At 37.3% G+C, this 25,113-nt stretch overlaps 1 protein-coding gene across 1 annotated transcript; it reads left to right on the top strand.

Moving 5' to 3' along the window:
- The first annotated feature begins 23,215 nt into the window (after positions 1–23,215).
- On the top strand, positions 23,216–23,557 carry LOC112709047 (RING-H2 finger protein ATL65-like). The gene has a single exon (XM_025760948.1). The coding sequence runs from the start codon at positions 23,216–23,218 to the stop codon at positions 23,555–23,557; it is 342 nt and encodes a 113-aa protein (XP_025616733.1).
- The last annotated feature ends 1,556 nt before the right edge of the window (positions 23,558–25,113 follow it).

The raw sequence follows: 25,113 nt of genomic DNA, 5'->3' as shown, positions 1-25,113 counted from the left end.
GAAAAAAGAGCCTTCTGAACCACACGACGCTCCTTCCTCAACCTCCTTTGATTGTGTTCTGGAGAAAGAATTTTGAGCTTCTGGTTTCGTGGATTCATACCTTCTGACAAAAGATACCAAGTTGGGACTCGCTAAGATGCCTTTAGAGGACAACTCGACCTGTATTCAGAGAATGATCCTTCAGTCAGTTACTTACATTTGTGATGTCGATATGGAGATCTCAAATCTTCACTCCGAGTTCATAGCGAAGGATAAAGAAATTGACAAAGTCAACTCCCAAGTTAAAAACTTGAATGCCTCTCTTGCTGCCCTTCAAGAGGAGCAAACCACCTTTCAAGTTGAAATGACAAACTTAAAGGAGGCAAAATCTTCTTCAGATATAAAGGTGGAGAATCTAAAGAAGCAAGTTTTTGAGCTCATGACTCAGATTGAAACCCTTGACACATCAGTTAAGCGAGCTAAACGCGCTGCTATGGATAGGGCGTTCGACGTCGAATAGAACATTCTTAACCGAATCAGACTCTTATCACCTGACTTAGACGTCTTCGAAGTTAGTTCTTTCAAGAAAGTGGTGGATGGGAAGATTGTAGAAAATTTATAATTTCTTTCTGAAATTTCTAAGTGTTTTAAACTAAGCAATTCGTACTACCTTTTATGGACAATTATTTTCCCGTTTTCTTGGGATGTAGCTAGGTCGTTGTGAACTTTCAAGCAAAATTTAAATTTTAGCTAAGTCATTGCAACTTTTATTGTCTTTTAAATTTCGTAATTGCATGTTTTATATGTTACCATTTTTCTGATATCAATATTTAATATGCTTTATTATCGCTCAACTGTTTTAACATTAATGTGTTTTATTGCTTACTTAGCCATTATTTCGGCTTCAGCACTCAATCACAACAAGACTTAGCATTTATAGCTTATTTAGCCATTGTTTTCGGCTTCATCACTTAATCATACCAAGACTCAGCATTTATGCTCGAGAAATAAGCAATAAATAATGTATGTAGTTAAATAACAATTAGCCAAATATTAAAAGATGTTGTATTATTGATAAAATTTAAATACAAGATTTTAGAAATAAATAGGCATCATTAAAAACCTAAGTTCATAGGAAAAGAGTGTCTTTATTCTAACATGGGAACTCCTAAGAATAATACATTTTTAGATGAACTGCATTCTATGTTCTTGGTATTTCAGAACTAAATTTTTTAGTTTGTATGCCTTTTTTGCCTAGATTCTCTCGAACCCTGAAGGGCACTTTTTAAGTTGGGGCCGAATTCCCTTGAGACTACAAGATTTTAGCATTAGCCTGCTTCAATACTAGGTCTCTTGTTTGGAAGCTCCTTAGTCTAACTTCAGTGTTATACCTGTTGGCAAGTCTTTGCTTTAACGCATGTTTTGCTAGATTAGTTGCTGCCGTCACCTCATCATTTAGGTCAAGACCTTCATGATGCTCCAAACTCCCGAGAAGCATTCTTGGAATGGGCTCTCTAGCTTCTACTGGGATCACTGCTTCTTCTTTATAGGTAAGTCTGAATGGTGTTTCTCCAGTAAATGACTGAGTCATAATGCGATAGGACCATAGTACAAACCATAACTTGTCAGCCTATGACCCCGAAGCATCATCTAATCGCTTATTCAACCCCATCAAAATTACCTTGTTCGTAGCTTCAAATATTTGTTGAACATCCAATCCACTTAGTAGCTCCCAGAACTTGGAATCTGTGAATTACGTTTCGTTATCTGTGACAATTGCTTCGGGAATTCCAAATCTCGTGAGAACCTTTCTCCATGTGAACTTCTAACATTGGGCTGAGGTAATGCTTGCTAGTGGCATAGCTTCAATCTATTTTGTGAAATAATTTATGGCCACTATTAAGTACTTTACTTGACTAGGCCCTTGAGGGAATGGACTCTAACTCCCACTTTGAAAATGGTCTTGTCGGTATGACGGAGACGAGTTCATGAGGCGGGACCAGATGAATATTACCATGGAGTTGACACTTTTGACACTTCTTCACATATTTCAAGGCATCTTTAATAATGGTGGGTGGTGCACGAAATTGTGATTAATACTTTTCAAAACTCTAATAATCCCTAGTAATGGCGCCAAAGACTTGGTGCTCACTACCATGGCACAAACACAACTTCGCACAACTAACCAGCAAGTGTACTGGGTCGTCCAAGTAATAAACCTTACGCGAGTAAGGGTCGATCCCACAGAGATTATTAGTATGAAGCAAGCTATGGTCATCTTGTAAATCTTAGTCAGGCAAACTCAAATGGATATGGTGATGAACGCATAAAAACATAAAGATAAAGATAGAGATACTTATGTAGTTCATTGGTAGGAACTTCAGATAAGCGCATGAAGATGCCTTCCCTTCCGTCTCTCTGCTTTCCTACTGTCTTCATCCAATCCTTCTTACTCCTTTCCATGGCAAGCTTATGTAGGGTTTCACCGTTGTCAGTGGCTACCTCCCATCCTCTCAGTGAAAATGTTCCTATGCTCTGTCACAGCATGGCTAATCATCTGTCGGTTCTCGGTCAGGCCGGAATAGAATCCAGCGATTCTTTTGCGTCTGTCACTAACGCCCCGCCTGCTAGGAGTTTGAAGCACGTCACAGTCATTCAATCATTGAATCCTACTCAGAATACCACAGACAAGGTTAGACCTTCCGGATTCTCTTGAATGCCGCCATCAGTTCTAGCCTATACCACGAAGACTCTGATCTCACGGAATGGTTGGCTCGGTTGTCAGGCGAGCACTCGGTTGTCAGGCGATCAACCATGCATCGTGCAATCAGGAATCCAAGAGATATTCACCCAATCGAAGGTAGAACGGAGGTGGTTGTCAGTCACACGTTCATAGGTGAGAATGATGATGAGTGTCACGGATCATCACATTCATCAAGTTGAAGAACAAGTGATATCTTAGAACAAGAACAAGCGGAATTGAATGGAAGAACAATAGTAATTGCATTAATACTCGAGGTACAGCAGAGCTCCACACCTTAATCTATGGTGTGTAGAAACTCCACCGTTGAAAATACATAAGAACAAAAGTGATCATTAGTTTCGGCCCCAGAGAGGGAACCAGAAGAACCAAGATGAAAATACAAGAGTATAATGTCCTACTTATAGAAAACTATTAGCCTAGGGTGTACAGAGATGAGTAAATGACATAAAAATCCACTTCCGGGCCCACTTGGTGTGTGCTTGGGCTGAGCAATGAAGCATTTTCTTGTAGAGACTCCTTTTGGAGTTAAACGCCAGCTTTTATGCCAGTTTGGGCGTTTAACTCCCATTTTGGTGCCAGTTCCGGCGTTTAACGCTGGGATTTCTGAGGGTGACTTTGAACGCCAGTTTGGGCCATCAAATCTTGGGCAAAGTATGGACTATCATATATTGCTGGAAAGCCCAGGATGTCTACTTTCCAACGCCGTTGAGAGCGCGCAAATTGGGCTTCTGAAGCTCCAGAAAATCCGCTTCGAGTGCAGGGAGGTCAGAATCCAACAGCATCTGCACTCCTTTTCAGTCTCTGAATCAGATTTTTGCTCAGGTCCCTCAATTTCAGCCAGAAAATACCTGAAATCACAGAAAAACACACAAACTCATAGTAAAGTCCAGAAAAGTGAATTTTAACTAAAAACTAATAAAAATATACTAAAAACTAACTAAATCATACTAAAAACATACTAAAAACAATGCCAAAAAGCGTACAAATTATCCGCTCATCACAACACCAAACTTAAATTGTTGCTTGTCCTCAAGCAACTGAAAATCAAATAAGATAAAAAGAAGAGAATATGCAATGAATTCCAAAAACATCTATGAAGATCAGTATTAATTAGATGAGCGGGGCTTTTAGCTTTTTGCCTCTGAACAGTTTTGGCATCTCACTCTATCCTTTGAAATTCAGAATGATTGGCTTCTTTAGGAACTTAGAATCCAGATAGTGTTATTGATTCTCCTAGTAGAGTATGATGATTCTTGAACATAGCTACTTATTGAGTCTTGGCTGTGGCCCAAAGCACTCTGTCTTCCAGTATTACCACCGGATACATACATGCCACAGACACATAATTGGGTGAACCTTTTCAGATTGTGACTCAGCTTTGCTAGAGTCCCCAACTAGAGGTGTCCAGGGTTCTTAAGCACACTCTTATTGCCTTGGATCACAACTTTATTTCTTTCTTTTCTTTCTTCTTTTTTTTTTGTTTTCTCTCTCTCTTTTTTTTCGATTTTTTTTTCATTGCTTTTTCTTGCTTCAAGAATCATTTTTATGATTTTTCAGATCCTCAGTAACATGTCTCCTTTTTCATCATTCTTTCAAGAGCCAACATTCATGAACCACAAATTCAAGATACATATGCACTGTTTAAGCATACATTCAGAAAACAAAAGTATTGCCACCACATCAAAATAATTAAACTGTTATAAAATTTAAAATTCATGCAATTCTACTCTTTTTCAATTAAGAACATTTTTCATTTAAGAGAGGTGATGGATTCATAGGACATTCATAACTTTAAGGCATAGACACTAAGACACTAATGATCACAAGACACAAACATAGACAAACATAAGCACTAAAATTTGAAAAACAGAAGAATAAAGAACAAGGAAATCAAAGAACGGGTCCACCTTAGTGATGGCGGCTCTTTCTTCCTCTTGAAGATCCTATGGAGTGCTTGAGCTCCTCAATGTCTCTTCCTTGTCTTTGTTGCTCCTCCCTCATGATTCTTTGATCTTCTCTAATTTCATGGAGGATGATGGAGTGTTCTTGATGCTCCACCCTTAGTTGTCCCATGTTGGAACTCAATTCTCCTAGGGAGGTGTTTAGTTGCTCCCAATAGTTTTGTGGAGGAAAGTGCATCCCTTGAGGAATCTCAGGGATCTCATGATGAGTGGGGTCTCTTGTGTGCTCCATCCTCTTCTTAGTGATGGGCTTGTCCTCATCAATAGGGATGTCTCCCTCTATGTCAACTCCAACTGAATAACAGAGGTGACAAATGAGATGAGGAAAGGCTAACCTTGCCAAGGTAGAGGACTTGTCCGCCACCTTATAAAGTTCTTGAGCTATAACCTCATGAACTTCTATTCCTTCTCCAATCATGATGCTATGAATCATGATAGCCCGGTCTATAGTAACTTCGGACCGGTTGCTAGTAGGAATGATTGAGCGTTGGATAAACTCTAACCATCCTCTAGCCACGGGTTTGAGGTCATGCCTTCTCAATTGAACCGGCTTCCCTCTTGAATCTCTCTTCCATTGGGCGCCCTCTTCACATATGACTGTGAGGACTTGGTCCAACCTTTGATCAAAGTTGACCCTTCTAGTGTAAGGGTGCTCATCTCCTTGCATCATGGGCAAATTGAATGCCAACCTTACACTTTCCGGACTAAAATCCAAGTATTTCCCCCGAACCATAGTAAGATAATTCTTTGGATCCGGGTTCACACTTTGATCATGGTTCTTGGTGATCCATGCATTGGCATAGAACTCTTGAACCATCAAGATTCCGACTTGTTGAATGGGGTTAGTAAGAACTTCCCAACCTCTTCTTCGGATCTCATGTTGGATCTCCGGATATTCACTCTTTTTGAGTGAAAAAGGGACCTCGGGGATCACCTTTTTCAAGGCCACAACTTCATAGAAGTGGTCTTGATGCACCCTTGAGATGAATCTCTCCATCTCCCATGACTCGGAGGTGGAAGCTTTTGCCTTCCCTTTCCACTTTCTAGAGGTTTCTCCGGCCTTGGATGCCATAAATGGTTATGGAAAAACAAAAAGCAATGCTTTTACCACACCAAACTTAAAATGTTTGCTCGTCCTCGAGCAAAAGAAGAAAGAAGAGAGTAGAAGAAGAAGAAGTGAGGGGAAAGGGAATGGCTTTTGTTTTCAGCCAAGAAGGGGAGAAGTGGTGTGTATGTTGTGTGAAAATGAAGGAGTGAAGGAGGGTTTATATAGGAGAGGGGGAAGGGTAGGGTTCGGTCATTTGAGGGTGGGTTTGGGTGGGAAAGTGGTTTGAATTTGAATGGTGAGGTAGGTGGGGTTTTATGAAGGATGGATGTGAGTGGTGAAGAGAAAGATGGGATTTGATAGGTGAAGGGTTTTTGGGGAAGAGGTGTTGAGGTGATTGGTGAATGGGCGAAGAAGAAGAGAGAGAGTGGTGGGGTAGGTGGGGATCTTGTGGGGTCCACAGATCCTGAGGTGTCAAGGAAAAGTCATCCCTGCACCAAATGGCAAGCAAAATCTCGTTTTGTGCCAATTCTGGCGTTAAACGCCGGGCTGGTGCCCATTTCTGGCGTTTAATGCCAGCTTCTTGCCCTTTTCTGGCGTTTAACGCCAGTCTGGTGCCCCTTTCTGGCGTTAAACGCCCAGAATGGTGCCAGACTGGGCGTTAAACGCCCATCTGCTAACCTTACTGGCGTTTAAACGCCAGTAGGTGCGTCCTCCAGGGTGTGCTGTTTTTCTTCCTGTTTTTCATTCTATTTTCGCTTTTTTCATTGATTTTGTGACTTCTTATGATCATCAACCTACAAAAAATATAAAATAACAAAGAAAATAGTTAATTATAAAACATTGGATTGCCTCCCAACAAGCGCTTCTTTAATGTCATTAGCTTGACAGAGGACTCTCATGGAGCCTCAGAAATGCTCAGAGTTATGTTGGAACCTCCCAACACCAAACTTAGAGTTTGAATGTGGGGGTTCAACACCAAACTTAGAAGTTGGTTGTGGCCTCCCAACACCAAACTTAGAGTTTGACTGTGGGGGCTCTGTTTTTGAGAGAAGCTCTTCATGCTTCCTCTCCATGATGACAGAGGGATATCCTTGGGCCTTAAACACCAAGGATTCTTCATTCACTTGAATGATCAACTCTCCTCTATCAACATCAATCACAGCCCTTGCTGTGGCTAGGAAGGGTCTGCCAAGGATAATGGATTCATCCATGCACTTCCCAGTCTCTAGGACTATGAAATCAGTAGGGATGTAATGGTCTTCAACTTTAACCAGAACATCCTCTACAAGTCCATGGGCTTGTTTTCTTGAATTGTCTGCCATCTCTAGTGAGATTTTTGCAGCTTGCACCTCAGAGATCCCTAACTTCTCCATTACAGAGAGAGGCATGAGGTTTACACTTGACCCTAAGTCACACATGGCCTTCTTGAAGGTCATGGTGTCTATGGTACAAGGTATTGAAAACTTCCCAGGGTCCTGTCTCTTTTGAGGCAGTTTCTGCCAAGACAAGTTATCCAGTTCTTTGGTGAGCAAAGGGGCTTCATCCTCCCAAGTCTCATTTCCAAATAACTTGTCATTTAGCTTCATGATTGCTCCAAGGTATTTAGCAACTTGCTCTTCAGTGACATACTCATCCTCTTCAGAGGAGGAATACTCATCAGAGCTCATGAATGGCAGAAGTAAGTCCAGTGGAATCTCTATGGTCTCAGTTTGAGTCTCAGATTCCCATGGTTCCTCATTGGGGAACTCATTGGAGGCCAGTGGACGTCCAGTGAGGCCTTCCTCAGTGGCGTTCACTGCCTCTTATTCCTCCCAAAATTCGGCCATGTTGATGGCCTTGCACTCTCCTTTTGGATTTTCTTCTGTATTGCTTGGGAGAGTACTATGAGGGAGTTCAGTAATTTTCTTGCTCAGCTGACCCACTTGTGCCTCCAATTTTCTAATGGAGGACCTTGTTTCAGTCATGAAACTTTGAGTGGTTTTGATCAGATCAGAGACCATGGTTGCTAAGTCAGAGGTATTCTGCTTAGAACTCTCTGTCTGTTGCTGAGAAGATGATGGAAAAGGCTTGCTATTGCTAAACCTGTTTCTTCCACCATTATTATTGTTGAAACCTTGTTGGGGTCTCTGTTGATCCTTCCATGAAAAATTTGGATGATTTCTCCATGAAGGATTATAGGTGTTTCCATAGGGTTCTCCCATGTAATTCACCTCTTCCATTGAAGGGTTCTCAGGATCATAGGCTTCTTCCTCAGATGAAGCCTCTTTAGTACTGCTTGGTGCATTTTACATTCCAGACAGACTTTGAGAGATTATATTGACTTGTTGAGTCAATATTTTGTTCTGAGCCAATATGGCATTCAGAGTGTCAATCTCAAGAACTCCTTTCTTCTGACTAGTCCCATTGTTCACAGGATTTCTTTCAGAAGTGTACATGAATTGGTTATTTGCAACCATTTCAATCAGATCTTGAGCTTCAGTAGGCGTCTTCTTCAGATGAAGAGATCCTCCTGCAGAGCTATCCAAAGACATCTTGGATAGTTCAGAGAGACCATCATAGAAAATACCTATGATGCTCCATTCAGAAAGCATGTCAGAGGGACACTTTCTGATTAATTGTTTGTATCTTTCCCAGGCTTCATAGAGGGATTCTCCTTCCTTCTGTCTGAAGGTTTGGACTTCCACTCTAAGCTTACTCAATTTTTGAGGTGGAAAGAACTTTGCCAAGAAGGCATTGACTAGCTTTTCCCAAGAGTCCAGGCTTTCTTTAGGTTGAGAGTCCAACCATGTCCTAGCTCTGTCTCTTACAGCAAAAGGGAATAGCATAAGTCTGTAGACCTCAGGGTCAACCCCATTAGTCTTGACTGTGTCACAGATTTGCAAGAATTTAGCTAAAAACTGATGAGGATCTTCCAATGGAAGTCCATGGAACTTGCAATTCTGTTGCATTAGAGAAACTAATTGAGGCTTAAGCTCAAAGTTGTTTGCTCCAATGGCAGGGATAGAGATGCTTCTCCCATAGAAATCGGGAGTAGGTGCAGTAAAGTCACCCAGCACCTTCCTTGCATTGTTGGCATTGTTGTTTTCGGCTGCCATGTGTTCTTCCTCTTTGAAGAATTCGGTCAGGTCCTCTAAAGAGAGTTGTGCTTTGGCTTCTCTTAGCTTTCTCTTCAAGGTCCTTTCAGGTTCAGGATCAGCCTCAACAAGAATGCCTTTGTCTTTGCTCCTACTCATATGAAAGAGAAGAGAACAAGAAAATGTGGAATCCTCTATGTCACAGTATAGAGATTCCTTTAGGTGTCAGAGGAAAAGAAAAGTAGAAGACAGAAGTAGAAAAATTCGAACTTATCAAAGAAGATGGAGTTTGAATTTTGCATTAAGGGATAGTGTTAGTCCATAAATAGAAGGATGTGAGAAGAAGGGAAGTGGTTTTCGAAAATTAAGCAAGAAATTTTGAAAACATTTTTGAAAAACACTAATTGATTTTTGAAAATGAAAGTGGAAAAGAAATCAAGTGATTTTTGAAAAAGATTTTGAAATTAGAAATCAAAAAGATTTGATTGAAAACTATTTTGAAAAAGATGTGGTTAAGAAGATATGATTAGTTTTAAAAAGATGTGATTGAGAAGATATGATTTGAAAAACATTTTAAAAAGATTTGATTTTGAAAATTAAAAACTTGGCTAACAAGAAAAGATATGATTCAAACATTAAACCTTCCTCAACAGAAAAGGCAACATATTTGAAATGTTGAATCAAATCATTAATTGATAGCAAGTATCTTTGAAAATAGAAAGAAATCAATTTTGAAAGCATATGATTGAAAAGATATGATTTGAAAAAGATTTGATTTTGAAAAACTTTGAAAACTTGAAAAAAAATTTGATTTGAAAACAAAATCTTCCCCCTTTAGCCATCCTGGCGTTAAACGCCCAGAATGGTGCACATTCTGGCGTTTAACACCCAAAACTATACCCTTTTGGGCGTTAAACGCCCAACCAGGTACCCTGGCTGGCGTTTAAACGCCAGTCTGTCCTTCTTCACTGGGCGTTTTGAACGCCCAGCTTTTTCTGTGTAATTCCTCTGCTGTATGTTCTGAATCTTCAATTCTCTGTATTATTGACTTCAGAAGACACAAATTAAAAATATTTTTGGATTTTTAATAATAAGGATAAATTAAAATGCAACAAGAATCAAATAACAATGCATGCAAGACACCAAACTTAGCAGTTTGTATACCACTGACACTAACAAAATGAGAATGCATATGAGACACACAAAACACTCAAGTCAATTGAATTTAAAGATTAGAGGACGAAAATCATCAAGAATTACTTGAAGATTCTTAAGACACATGAATGAATGCATGCAATTGACACCAAACTTAAGATGAGACACTAGACTCAGCAAGAAATTTTTGGATTTTATGATTTTTTTTATTTTTTTGTGTTTTTCGAAAATTAGATGGAAAAAGATATCAAAATTCTTAATGAGAATTCCAGGAATCAGTGCAATGCTAGTCTAAGACTCCGGTCCAGGAATTAGACATGGCTTCACAGCCAGCCAAGCTTTCAAAGAAAGCTTCGGTCCAAAACACTAGACATGGCCAATGGCCAGCCAAGCCTTAGCAGATCACTGCTCCAAAACCAAGATTGATAGAAATCAACAAGCTCTTGTGATGATAAGTTGAAACCTCGGTCCAATGAGATTAGACATGGCTTCTCAGCCAGCCAGACTTCAACAAATCATCATGAAACTCTAGAATTCATCTTCAAGAATTTCGAAAAAATAAACACCTAATCTAAGCAACAAGATGAACCGTCAGTTGTCCAAACTAAACAATCCCCGGCAACGGCGCCAAAAACTTGGTGCACGAAATTGTGATTAATACTTTTCAAAACTCTAATAATCCCTAGTAATGGCGCCAAAGACTTGGTGCTCACTACCATGGCACAAACACAACTTCGCACAACTAACCAGCAAGTGTACTGGGTCGTCCAAGTAATAAACCTTACGCGAGTAAGGGTCGATCCCACAGAGATTGTTAGTATGAAGCAAGCTATGGTCATCTTGTAAATCTTAGTCAGGCAAACTCAAATGGATATGGTGATGAACGCATAAAAACATAAAGATAAAGATAGAGATACTTATGTAGTTCATTGGTAGGAACTTCAGATAAGCGCATGAAGATGCCTTCCCTTCCGTCTCTCTGCTTTCCTACTGTCTTCATCCAATCCTTCTTACTCCTTTCCATGGCAAGCTTATGTAGGGTTTCACCGTTGTCAGTGGCTACCTCCCATCCTCTCAGTGAAAATGTTCCTATGCTCTGTCACAGCATGGCTAATCATCTGTCGGTTCTCGGTTAGGCCGGAATAGAATCCAGCGATTCTTTTGCGTCTGTCACTAACGCCCCGCCTGCTAGGAGTTTGAAGCACGTCACAGTCATTCAATCATTGAATCCTACTCAGAATACCACAGACAAGGTTAGACCTTCCGGATTCTCTTGAATGCCGCCATCAGTTCTAGCCTATACCACGAAGACTCTGATCTCACGGAATGGTTGGCTCGGTTGTCAGGCGAGCACTCGGTTGTCAGGCGATCAACCATGCATCGTGCAATCAGGAATCCAAGAGATATTCACCCAATCGAAGGTAGAACGGAGGTGGTTGTCAGTCACACGTTCATAGGTGAGAATGATGATGAGTGTCACGGATCATCACATTCATCAAGTTGAAGAACAAGTGATATCTTAGAACAAGAACAAGCGGAATTGAATGGAAGAACAATAGTAATTGCATTAATACTCGAGGTACAGCAGAGCTCTACACCTTAATCTATGGTGTGTAGAAACTCCACCGTTGAAAATACATAAGAACAAAAGTGATCATTAGTTTCGGCCCCAGAGAGGGAACCAGAAGAACCAAGATGAAAATACAATAGTATAATGTCCTACTTATAGAAAACTATTAGCCTAGGGTGTACAAAGATGAGTAAATGACATAAAAATCCACTTCCGGGCCCACTTGGTGTGTGCTTGGGCTGAGCAATAAAACATTTTCGTGTAGAGACTCCTCTTGGAGTTAAACGCCAGCTTTTATGCCAGTTTGGGCGTTTAACTCCCATTTTGGTGCCAGTTCCGGCGTTTAACGCTGGGATTTCTGAGGGTGACTTTGAACGCCGGTTTGGGCCATCAAATCTTGGGCAAAGTATGGACTATCATATATTGCTGGAAAGCCCAGGATGTCTACTTTCCAACGCCGTTGAGAGCGCGCCAATTGGGCTTCTGTAGCTCCAGAAAATCCGCTTCGAGTGCAGGGAGGTCAGAATCCAACAGCATCTGCAGTCCTTTTCAGTCTCTGAATCAGATTTTTGCTCAGGTCCCTCAATTTCAGCCAGAAAATACCTGAAATCACAGAAAAACACACAAACTCATAGTAAAGTCCAGAAAAGTGAATTTTAACTAAAAACTAATAAAAATATACTAAAAACTAACTAAATCATACTAAAAACATACTAAAAACAATGCCAAAAAGCGTACAAATTATCCGCTCATCAGTGGGCCAATAGCACTCATCTCTGATGACCTTCTGAGCTAGGGACTTCTCACCCAAGTGATGTCCACAACACCCTTCATGAATTTTCTACAAAACATACTTTGTTTGTTGAGGATTTAAACACTTTAGTAATGGCTGTGACACTCCTCTTTTATATATTAACCCTTTAATATGATATATTTAGTTATTTTAATCACAAATTCCTAGATTCTTTAGCATCATTAGGCAAAATTACATGTTCCAAATACATGCATATGGGATCCTTTCAAGTAGTAACGTCTCTGAAATGTGAAATCGTAACATCGGACCTGCCTACAGAAGGTTCTGAAAAGCACTTCTTGTATTAAGCTACGATTCCCATTTTTAGGTTTAATATTAAATGAATCAAAGAACTGCACCTCCTGTTGTACTTTTTTCAAGTACTTTTGTAAAAACGGATCTTTTGCTTGATATTTGCCATTGACATAGGATATTATAATCTGTGAATCACTAAGTACAGTGATTGTCATAATTCGGACATCCCAGGCTAACACTAATCCTGCAAGCAAAGTTTCATATTTAACTTGATTATTGGAAATGAAAAATTGAATTTAATGGAGGCGTCAATCACCATGTCATCTTCTTTAGTTAAGATGAGACCAACTCCTCCATTTTTTACATTAGAAGCTCCATTTACATGAATTTTCCATCTCGAATATTTCAGAAATCATATGGGTCATTTCAGTTAGAAAATCAATCATTGCTGGAGCCATAATGGCCGGTTCATACTGTATATCGAATTGAGATAGTTATATGGACTGACTTACCATTCGATCTGTTAGGTCAGGCTTTTGCAAAGCATTTTTAATCAGCTAGTCGATTCGTATAATAATTAAATAGCTTTAAAAATACTAATGTACCGACGTGAGCAAAGCAAAAGCCAACTTCTCTAATTTCAAATATCTTAGTTTAGGGCTTGAAGTAGAGATGTCAAAATGGACTAAGCCCATCGGCCCGGCCTGTTTACCCGTTTAAATGGATAGATTTTTGCCTCTAATTTAGACCCATTTAAATTTCGGGCTAAACAGGAACCTGCACAAATTTTGGTTTGTTTTTAACTGGAATTTCATATTTTGGCCAAAAAGGTAAAGCTCCGCACTAAAATATTCTTTCGCTACCAAAGCTTCGGAGTTCTATTCCTTCTTGCGTCCAATCTCAAGGATAAATTCAACCTAACTTGCACTGCATGAAAAAACATAACCTAGTAATAGGTCAATCAATTTTTCCTTTGATACTTATGCCATTAGATTAGAAAGAGTAAATTGTCCATTATCTTCGAAGGCCTAAATCCCTTGGAAGAAAATCGTATTAATGATATCATGATGCTACCTCTCTTTCATGTGCAGCCTCTTTTCAAGCAGCAGATTGGTCAAAGACAGAATAAAAAAAATCTGACTCGACCCGTACAAAAATAACAGATTTAGAGAATTGTTAAGCCAATAAGCCATGGACCATAAGCCCAATTGACCAATACTATGCAAGCTGAAAAAAAACTCGACCAAAAAAATAACCCAACCCAAATACAATACAAAAGTATAAAACTGAAAACTCTCTCTTTCTCAGCCACTCACTAAAAATTTGAACTTAAAAAGGAAAAAAAAAAGCTCTCCGGAGACTGGAGTAGCCTTAAATCCCTAATTCTTCTGCACAACGCCGCAGCCGCACAAATTTATGCGTGTGTCTACCCCTCTTCCGGTGATGGTAACTTCTTCGTCGGTATCATCGATGAGTGTCCCCACCATTAGAGCCTTGCGTGGCTCTCATCACTGTTAGTCCCTTAGTCTTTTTTACTTCATTCGTTCTTGGTTTAGCTTCTACTCTTTTTCAGTTTTCGTAGTCTTCGGTCATCACTCATCAGTCTTCAGCCAATTATTGTAAGATTACTTTCTTGTCTTAACAATAAAATATACATGTTATTTCTTTTCTCATAAATCTTAGGTTCTCAATGTTTAGATGAACAGTATGACACTAACATCTATTATTTATCTATTCTATTTTGTTCTGGGTTATTTTGTAATAATATTTTTTATAAATGGTAAAGAGTAATCTAATTATGTGTTTTTATTTTTGGTTAGTGATTTATTTTGGAATTATGGATGACTGTGCAAGAGATCTTGTTAATCAAAATGCTGAGGTAGAACACATTTTCTTGGACTCAGACTCTGATGATGACTTTGATGATCTTGTTGACGACAAAATCTCATCGGAAGTAACTAAGTGACGCCTTTTGTAAGTATTCTACCTACTTCTATTGCTGCTATTAGTGGGTCAAATTCTAAAAAGAGAAAAAGGTTAACTATATCTAGTGTCTGGGATAGTTTTAAAAAAATAATTGTGGAAGACGACAAAGTAAAGTGCAAATGTAAAAGGTGTGAAAAAAAATACAAAGATTAGGATAGTACTCATGGCACCTCTACATTGAAATGATATATTCCTGTGTGTCGTGAACTCTCCAAATTTCATAATTTGAGAAAAATGATACTTGATAAAGCTAAGAGGTTAAGGGCTAGGCAAGTTGATCCTGTGATTTTTTCCTGAATTAATTATAATAGCAATCATAGAACATGATTTTTCTTTCTCATTTGTTGACTATAGAAGAATTAGGGATGTTTTTGAGTACTTGAATCTTGATGTTAAGATGTTTTCTCAAAACATTTATGTAGCTGATATTTGAAAATTTTATATTGCTAAAAAAGAAAAGTTAAACTGCCAATTAGAAAAAAATTGAAGTAGGATATGTTTAATTACTGATCTTTAGACTTCATGCATAATAAAGGGTTGTATGACTTTGACTGCACATTATGTTGATTTTAGGTGAAAATTAAATTCTAAGATACTCTCATTTTCTCACATGCCCACTCCACATATGGGACATCAATTAGCAAATAAAGTGATTGAGTGGTTATTTGATGGAGAATAGAGAAAAAAATATTTTTCATAGCCTTATACAATGCTTCATCTAATGATAGCATGCAAACTTTATTCAAGCAAAACCTCCTTTTAAGTGATAGGTTATTGTGTAATGGGAACTATTTTAATGTAAGGTGTTGTGCTCATATTTTAGACTTGATAGTTTAAGATGGGTTGAAGTTTCTATTTCTACTTTTCATAATATCAAAGAGAATATCAAGTATATGAGAGCATCGGAGGCATGAGCTATCTAATTTAGAGATGTTCTTAAGTCACTTGAAATTTCTGACATTAGAGTGGACTTAGATATACCTACTAGATGAAATTCTATTTTTTTTAATGTTGGAGAGTGCTTTGAGATGTGAGCGTGATTTTGTTAGACTCTCTTTGAAGGATAACAATTTCAAATATTGTCTATCCAAAGAAGAGTGGAAAAGAGGAAGAGAAATCTGTAAATTCCTGAATCCATTTTACAAAATTACTACCTTGAAGTATGGTCAATCTTATCTTACTTCAAACTTATATTTTATGTAAATTTAGAGGATTGAATGCTTGCTGAAAGAATATTCCATTAGTGAAGATGAGGTCATAAGAAAAATGGTGCAACCAATGAAAGCAAAATTTGATAAGTATTGGAGCGATTATTCCATGATTCTCTCTTTAGGAGCTATTCTCGATCCTCGAATGAAATTTTATATTTTGGGATATTATTTAAATAAAGTGGATCCATGTACTGCTATTGAGAAAATGACCACCATCAAGAAGAAGTTGTATTTGTTGTTTGGAGCATATTCAGAAATTTTGTCACCTAATGCCTCTTCTAATGTCTCTAGTGGTCAAATAAGAATTACAACTTCTAAAAAAGATGATCCACTTTTATTTGATGTGCCTGATGTAAGTTTTATTTCTGTTGTGTATTATGTTAATATAATTTTTTTATATGTTTCTGTCAATATGTTATTTTTTTAACTATTTTATTATTTTCTTGAATATTGTAGGAGTTGAGAAATATAAAATTTCAAACTAATGCTTCACAAAGAAAGTCTTCTTTAGATATCTATTTGGATGAGTTAATTCTTGATATGAATTCTAAAATAGATGTCTTGCAATATTCAAGATCTCAAGTCCATCGCTTTTCTGATTCAGCTTTCATGGCTTGTGATGTGCTTAGTATTCCAATAATTATAGTAGCCTCGAAATCGGTCCTTTCTACAGGTGTGCATATCCTAAATAAGTATAGAAATTCTATTTTAGATAAGAATGTGCACGATCTTATTTGTGCTCGTACTTGGATACGTGGATTTGAAGACGATGATAATTCACTTTTTAAATTTATTTTGTTAACTTTTATTAGCAATAAATAATGAGTGACTTGCATATTACATTTGTTTAGTTTTCTACTAACTAATTTTAAATTGTAGATGGTAAATTTGAGTGTGAAAATGAGAGTGACAAAGAATATTATAAAGATAAAGTAGATTCAATTAATATAATGCCTGATATTTTATTAGTATTGTCTAATTGTTTCAAACTATGCACTTTTTTAATTCAATTCTATTGAAATTCTTTTTCTATCACTAAGTCACTAACTTTTATTTGATAATTTATTCTTCTTTTCATTGCAGGTGTTGACTAATTTGGTGGATTAGATAAAAGATTTTGGGATTACATTATTTGCTATTTTTGTGATATATTTGCATGCCATGTAATCTGTTAAGCACTTTTTTTCACTTTTGTGTGACTTTTTGATAGAATTGTGATGTTTCTATGTTGGTTTATAATACTTTGTTAACTGTGTGAGGAAAATTAGGAATACTCCTTTAATTAGAAATATTAGAATTAGAAATATGAAATTACTAATTGGATGCGAATGAATTTCTGTTTTGAGTTAAAAAGAAAAAATTAGAACATAACAGTTAGTCAAATAAAATGTGCAATGTGTAAAAAAAAAACTACTGCAAATGTGTTTAGTTGTTTGCTGGAACTTTAACTTTTTTTTTGCCAAACAAACTTTTTTTGTCCAAAAATATACAACAATTTTTCTCTTCAAAATTAGACTTTTTTTATTTTTTTTTTCAAAAAAAAAAACAACAAATAAACGGGCTAGTCTATTTAATCCATCGGCCTAGCCATAAACAGTCCGGACTATAAAATCTTGGCCTGCAAACAAAGTGGATTTAAATGGGCTAGTTTGTGTAACCCGTGGGCTAAACGGTCTGGGCCTAAATGGGCTGGACTAGCCCATTTGACAGCCCTACCTTGAAGGACCTTATTAACAAAATAGACAGGTCATTGACGTTTACATTCGTCCTCCAGAATTGAAGCTGAAGCTACAATTCCTTCACTTACAAACAAATATAAGTAGGTCTTTTCAAGTTCTGGTTTTACTAGTATAAGAGGTGATGACAAAAATTTTTTAAAATGTTTAAAAGTCATCTCACACTTCTCTATCCATACAAAATCCACACTTTTTCTCATAAAATTAAAAACGGCCTCGCTTTTTCAACTGAAGCTACCAAAAAGTTCTACAACGCAACTAACTGACCTGTGAGCCTCTGCACCTTTTTAAAGTTTTGAGGACTTGACATGTCTAGTATAACTTGACATTTTTCAATATTAGCTTCTATACCCCTTTGGGTTACCATAAAGCCTAGAAATTTACCTCTCCAGACTCCAAAAGCATATTTTGCTGGATTTAACATCATCTTGTGAAGTCAGAGGTAGTTCAAGATCTCCTTTAGATTAGCATTCAAGTCAGAGTCTCTTTTAGTCTTTATCAACATATCATCAATGTAGACTTTCATATTCTTTCTAATTCGTTGCTTAAATACTTTGGCCATCAATTTTTGGTAAGTGGCCCTTGCATTTTTCAAACCAAAAGATATTACAATATAATAATAAATCCCTTCAAGGATAAAAAAAGCAGTTTTATCCTCATCGGGCTTATGCATGGGTATTTGGCTATACCCACTATAAGCATCTAAAGAATATAGAATCCGATATTTCGAGGCTGAATCAATCATGTTATCAATGTTGGGTAAGGAAAATCAATCTTTTGAGTAGACTTTATTTAAATCTGTGTAATTCACATACATACGCCACTTCCCATTAGATTTTTTTGCCATCACGACATTAGATAACCATGTCGAATATGTTAGTTCCCTAATGAACCCAACATCCAATAACCCTTGTACTTGCTTCTTGACTTCGGCAATTCGGTCAGAGAACATCTTCCAATATTGCTGCGTAACCGGCTTAGAGGTAGGATCATTAGCAAGTTGGTGAGACATGAATGTGGGGTCAATTCCGAGCATAACGGAGGGTTTCAAAGAAAAAAAAATCCTTGTTACCTTTTAAGAAGTCCTGGAGTTCCAACTTTAGGGAATAAGGCAAATCTTTGTTAATTATAGTGTACTTTTCTGCATTGTCACCAATTTAAAATTTTTCCAAATTTTCATTAGGTTTCGACCTTAGATTTTCTTGAACTCGAAAGTCCAAGTCGACCAAAAATATGCCGGTAGAATCTTTGACTTTATCCCTTAAAGTTAAACTTGCTTTGTTGTGCTTTACGACAGCTATCCGATCTCCTCAGATAGTAGCAACCCGACCTTTAAAGGTAAGAAATTTCATAACTAAAAATTTGGTTGAGATGAACGCATAGAGATCGTTTATCGTCTTCCTTCTAAGGATCACATTATAAGCCGTTGTATCCTTTGGGACGACAAACTCAGCTTGTAACACCCGTACGTCGTTACCTTCTCCAACTGTAAATAGGAGCTCAACAGCTCCATCAGGCTTAATATGGCGATCTCCCAAGCCCACGACACCAGAAAGATGTGGTTTTAGTTGCTGATCTTTTAATCCTAGTGCACCAAAAGCATTTCTGGAACGCAGATATGAATATGCTCCAGTGTCAACCAAGATTCTCTTTACAATCCCATTTTTCAACATGGTGTGATTACTAGTGGCTCATCATCTTCCGATGTGGCGTATTGGAAATCATCAACTGTGAACTACATAGTTGGGATGTTGGTTACGTTTACAAGTTCCGAATTTGTAGCTTTAACGTCTTTCTTAATGGCATTCCTAGACTTTGGAAATCCATTTTTGCCTACAACTACGTTCACAATGGCTTGAGCAGTATCATCCTGGACTTCTATAGTCTTAGTATTTATGGGATTCCTGGTCTCCCAATCTTTATTGTCATTATGCTGTCTGGGCAGTCGACATGTTGAACAAACTCAAGGAGCTTTCCATATTGAATCGCCTGCTCCGACGCATCCTTCAAATCAATACAATCTTCAATCCTATTACCATAAGAATTATGATAGTCACAGTATCGTGACTTATTTAAAGTCGAATTTGGTCGCTTTTGGAAGGATATCCCAGTGTGATACTTGCTGATACACCTCTGATAATAATGCCACCAGGGGCGTATATGTTGAGACCTTGCCTATTCGGGGTGTAAATGACTTTGGAGTTGAGGACTTGCTTGAGCTCCTGGTCTTATTAGGTGACGGGGCTAGGTTTTTCCTTTTTGTCGAGACAACCCTCGAGACGTTTGACGTTAGGATTTTTGCTAGTAAAGAATTTATAAAAATATTCGCGTTGTAGATATAGCTTCTAAACTAACAGAAGACCCTTCGTGCAAAAGTTTTGGTTGTCACAAGTAACAAACCCCTTTAAAATTGATAACCGAGTATTTAAACCTCGGGTCATCTTCTCAAGGAATTGCAGGGAAGTATGTTCTTATTATTGGTTATGAAAAAGTGTGTTTTGGGGTTTTGGAGTTTGGACAATGGGCACAAGCATATTTAAATGACAAGTAAAATAAATTAACAATAATAAAATCTCTTGGCAAGGTATGAAGAACTGGAAGTCCTATCCTAGTTATCCTTATCAAGTATGATGAGAATTGGATTTTTCTCCCACTTTGTTAATCTCTAACTATGAAGGTAAGTTAAGTGAATGAATTAATTCGAATCCTCAAGTTCCAGCCTTTCCTTGGGGAAAAGTTAGAGTTATTGGATCTCGAATTAATTATTGAAGAATTCCAATTTTCAGTCAACAATGAGTTTGATAACTCAAGAGTTACCAATTAATCAACCAAAGCCAAAAGGGAATAAAATCTACCTGAATGAAAATAATTTGGATAAACACCAAGCATCAGTGACATATAAGTCTGAAATATCTCAATTGTATTAATAAAATAAAATCAATTCAAATATGAAACATTGAAAATAAATAAATACAAAGAATATTGAACTTGGGATTGAGAGTCACTCCTAAAACTAAGAGAAGTCCTAAATCCTAATCCTAAGAGAGAGGAGAGAACCTCTCTCACTAGAAACTACATCTAAAATTGTGAAAAGTGAATTATCCAAGCCTTCTCATAAATGGATGCACTCCCCCACTTTATAGCCTCTAATCTGTGTTCTCTGAGCCGAAAATTGGGTCAGAAACAGCTCAGAAGTCACTTCCAGCGCTTTCTGGTCCGTACAGGTCGCGGCCAAGTGACGCGGAGGCGTCGCCCACGCGGCCGCGCGGGTTAAAGTTCGCAAATGCGACGCGTCCGCGTGGATCACACGTCTGCGTCACCTAGCATCAGAGCAACTATGGCATATTATATATCAAATCGAAGCCCCAGACGTTAGCTTTCCAACGCATCTGGAACCGCATCATTTGGACCTCTATAGCTAAAGTTATAGCTGTTTGAGTGCGAAGAGGTCAGGCTGGACAGCTTAACAACTTCTCCAACTTCTTGTATTCCTTCCACTTTTACGTGCTTCCTTTTCATCCTCCAAGCCATTCCTGTCCTATAATATCTGAAAACACTTGACACACATATCAAGGCATCTAATGGTAATAAGAGAGGATTAATAATAAGCAAATATAAGATCAAAGAAGCATGTTTTCAATCATAGCATAAAATCAAGAAGGAAAATGTAAAACATGCGAATTGTATGAATAAGTGAGTAAAGAGTTGATAAAAACCACTCAATTGAGCATAAGATAAACCATAAAATAGTAGTTTATCAACATCCTCATCTCGCATATACTTTAGGGCGATCTGATGAATCTCTTCCACGGATTTTATATCCTTAGAAGTTAAATGCCTCCTGAAATCTCCTTCTAGCAAACTGACAATGAGGCACAGACACACAATTTTAGGTGTTCATGTTTTCACTTCCAATAAGTCTGTGATAAAGCGTCCAAGTAATCTCGAATATTCTCTCCCACCCTTTGCTCTACGCCAAGTAGTGAGATTGGATGCTAGGTTTGAGTTCTTCTTGTGGTAAAGTGTACTAAAAATTTAGTTTTAATGTTAGCAAATGAAGATATAGAGCCGAAAGGCAGTATGTTGAACCAAATCATCATTAGTCCTGATAACGACATTGGAAAAGCCTTACACCGGATCGCATCTCCCACACCTTCAAGGTTCATCCTGTCCTCAAAAGCATCAATATGCTCCTACAGATTCGACTTCCCCTCAAACTTCAGATCTGTTAGTTTATCAAAGTGCTTAGGTCATTGGACTTGGAGGACGTGGGAAGCAAATGGAGTCTGGCCCATAATCACATGTTTCCGAGCATCCTTATGCCTTTTAGGACTCGGACTCCTTTGTGGAGTTCGTCTCCTTTTAAACTGGGCCGATCGGAACTCATTTCTTCCTCGTCTGTCAAACTCGTGATGTCTATTATCACGTCATGGCAACCTTCTGTGTCTTTGAGGTGACTGTGAATGTTGATGATTGTTATCTTGTCACTGATCAGGAGCCCTTTCTGGGTTTTTCCTCTCACGACTATGATCATCATGGCCCATGGTCGTGCGAGTTTGAGACCGGGATCACCTCGATTGTGATCGTTCTGCCAAGCGATGTTCAATGCTGCCTGGTAGCGTTCCATTTCTTACACTCTATGGCGCATTTTTTGCATAACATAAATGTAATTATTCCCTAACCTAGTGAAGTGACAAGCCCCCGCGTTCTGAGTTCCATCGTTATGGGCTTTAACATTCTACTCACGGTTTTCAAACCTTGGGGGGACTTGATGTTCTTCATTGGTTAGCAGGATGACATCTGTTTCAAGCGCATCATCATGGAATTGCTCCTTAAAAGGAGTGATTGGGTTAATTACCGAGTGAGTTTTCTTAGCCATGGTTCAGACAATGTAGGATTCCCATAGATGGCACCAATGTTCATACCTTTTGTGAAGGTCACGAGCTAATAAGATTCAGAGATCCTAACTTGAGCGATGTCAGAACCAAGATGGAAAGACAACATGCAAAATACTCTGATACTTAAGTCAGTAGTGCTTTAGGTGATAGAGTGAATACTGTGTCTTCATGCTGAGTTTTCTTTTTTCTTTTATTCTTTTTTTTAAGGTAATTGTTTTTAAATATTTATTGTTTTTAATGTATGCTTATAATGCTATGATTTAATAGTTTCATGAGTTAATGACTTTAATTAGTATTAACGTTATTTATATATTCATTAACTGGTAACATGGTATATTCATTTATTTACAATCATAAATACTATCTTTGTCCAGAACACTCTTATTATATAAATTGTTCTAGTATTGTGTGGATTAGGTTTTAAACGTAAATAGTCACATTTCAAGATGATTTACATTTTGAATTTTATAATCCTTATACATATAAATCGTGTTAGAGTGCTCTAAGAAAAGAAACACATATATAAATGACGAGTAAACTATCATTTCTACCCATGAAAGTTCAGAACACTAATAAATCTACCCACGAATAAGCAAAACTACCATTTCTACCCATGAAATATGGAATTTCGCTAACAAAACTATCCGAATCCTAAAAAATTATTTGAAATTCCCAAAATACCCTCTAATATAACCTAACTCTAACTTCTCTTTTTACTCCACAATGCCATTTTCACCCAAATCCCTTCTCACCACCACTCTCATCTCCATCCACCCCCACCATTAATGTCATCAACATCAAAACCATCCCGTTCTCTTTTTATGCTGCCCTATACACCAGAGAACTTCAATGACACTTCTGGTCGTTCATCTTCACGCCGTGACGGTGCCATTTGCTGCTTTGAATTCGAAGAGGATGATTATGTTCAAACCTTGCCTCTTTGCTCACAAACATTCCATATTGATTACATCGATGCTTGGCTTTGTTCCCACACAAACTGCCCTCTCTGCCGCTCTGGGGTTCTCTCTGCCGCTTCGCTGTTTACTCCCATGTTTGCTACCAGGATCTTACCAAGTCTTGACGCCGATGAATATGGCTCGAAATCAGCAGGAGAAGTAACGGATTAGACTCCATTTGCAAGGAGAATTCGATTCTGTTGAAGGGGAGTGGAGCGCAATAGATTATGATGGATTTTCATAGGAACCGAAAACCTAGAATGAATGAAAAGAGAATTGTGAGGTTGAGGATGAGACACTTGAAGTCGGGTTTGGTTGTTCATATGGTTTTACAGTCGGGAATAGATTTCTGCATCTGAGATTGCAGAGTTTCTTCTTTTGCGCACTCTGGGTTTAATGAAAATTTGGATATCTCCACCATTGTTACACCAATTGAGGCTGTGAATTCAAACTCTAGTCTCTGGGTTTTGTGTATTCAAACTATGGCATGTACTTAAGTTGCCTGAACTGGGTGTTTCATGATGGGGTGAAATTTGAGCTAATAGATGAAGGTTGGGAACTGATCCGGGAGTAGTAGAGGTGGTGATGGCGGTGGTGGTGACGGTGATGGTGGTAATGGTGGTGAAGAAGAGTTTGGATGGTGGTGGGATTTGAGATTAGAAAAGCATAGTTCTCAGAACTGAACCGGTGATCGAACCGGTGAGATTATTGGGTCATTGAGTTACTGGTTCAACCGGTGGGTCACTGGTCGAACCGGTTAACCCGGTATAATTAAATAATTATGTAAAATTTAATTATTTTTTTTTATTACAAGTACTTTTATTTTGTTTTTATAAAAATAATTATCATTTTCAAATTTTAATACTTTATTAATTAATTTATATTTATTGTATTATTATATTATTATAAGTAAAAACTTACATACAGTTAATTTTCATATGAAGTTGATATTTAAAAAGAGTTAGATGATTTGACAAGTTTAACTAAATATCATCTAACAATTTTCAATTATTAACTTCATATGAAAATTATTGCATGTGAGTCTTTACCTATTATTATATACTACAAGTATTTATTGAAAAAAAAATTAATAGATATCATATAATTATAAAAAAAATAAATTATGGTTAATAAATTTTTTTATCTTTTTAATATATATATATATATTTTAATAAAATTTATAGTTAAATAAAATATAATTGATTTAAAAATGAGTGACTTTAAAATTAAAATTAATTGAAAATAAGTAAAATAAAAAATTACTATATGTATCTATTAAAAATAATATTAATATATTATATAATTATGAAAAAAATAAGTAAATTTATAATTATTGTTAAATAAAAATATAATTAATTTAAGAATGAGTGAGTTTATAACTAAAATTAAAATAAATTAAATAAAAGTAAACTATTTGATGATATATATATTAATTTGCATATATTTTATTGAAGTTTAACATAACTTAGCGGCAAAGAAATATTTTGTTCTTATAGATGATAGGGTTCGAACCCCATATCACACATTTTGGATAATTTTGACTTTCAAACAATTTTTTACTGGTTCATTTTGAATTTGATCAGTTCATTCTAATTTCATATCTTGCATGATTCAAATGTCTGTTTATTGATTTTTCGGTCGAACTGGCCGGTCCGATCCTCTGCTAACTATGTAGAAAAGTAATGGTAAAAATAAGAGTATTTTAGTTGATTTTTTAGTGTTTTAGA

The sequence above is a fragment of the Arachis hypogaea genome, chromosome 9 (genome assembly GCF_003086295.3).
Source record: "Arachis hypogaea cultivar Tifrunner chromosome 9, arahy.Tifrunner.gnm2.J5K5, whole genome shotgun sequence".
NCBI lineage: Eukaryota > Viridiplantae > Streptophyta > Magnoliopsida > Fabales > Fabaceae > Arachis > Arachis hypogaea.
Note: the sequence above shows the minus strand (reverse complement) of the source record. Positions and strands in the feature narration are given on the sequence as shown.

Coding starts and splice junctions, on each gene's coding strand:
- LOC112709047 (XM_025760948.1), top strand. CDS start 23,216: ATGTCATCAACATCAAAACCATCCCGTTCTCTTTTTATGCTGCCCTAT.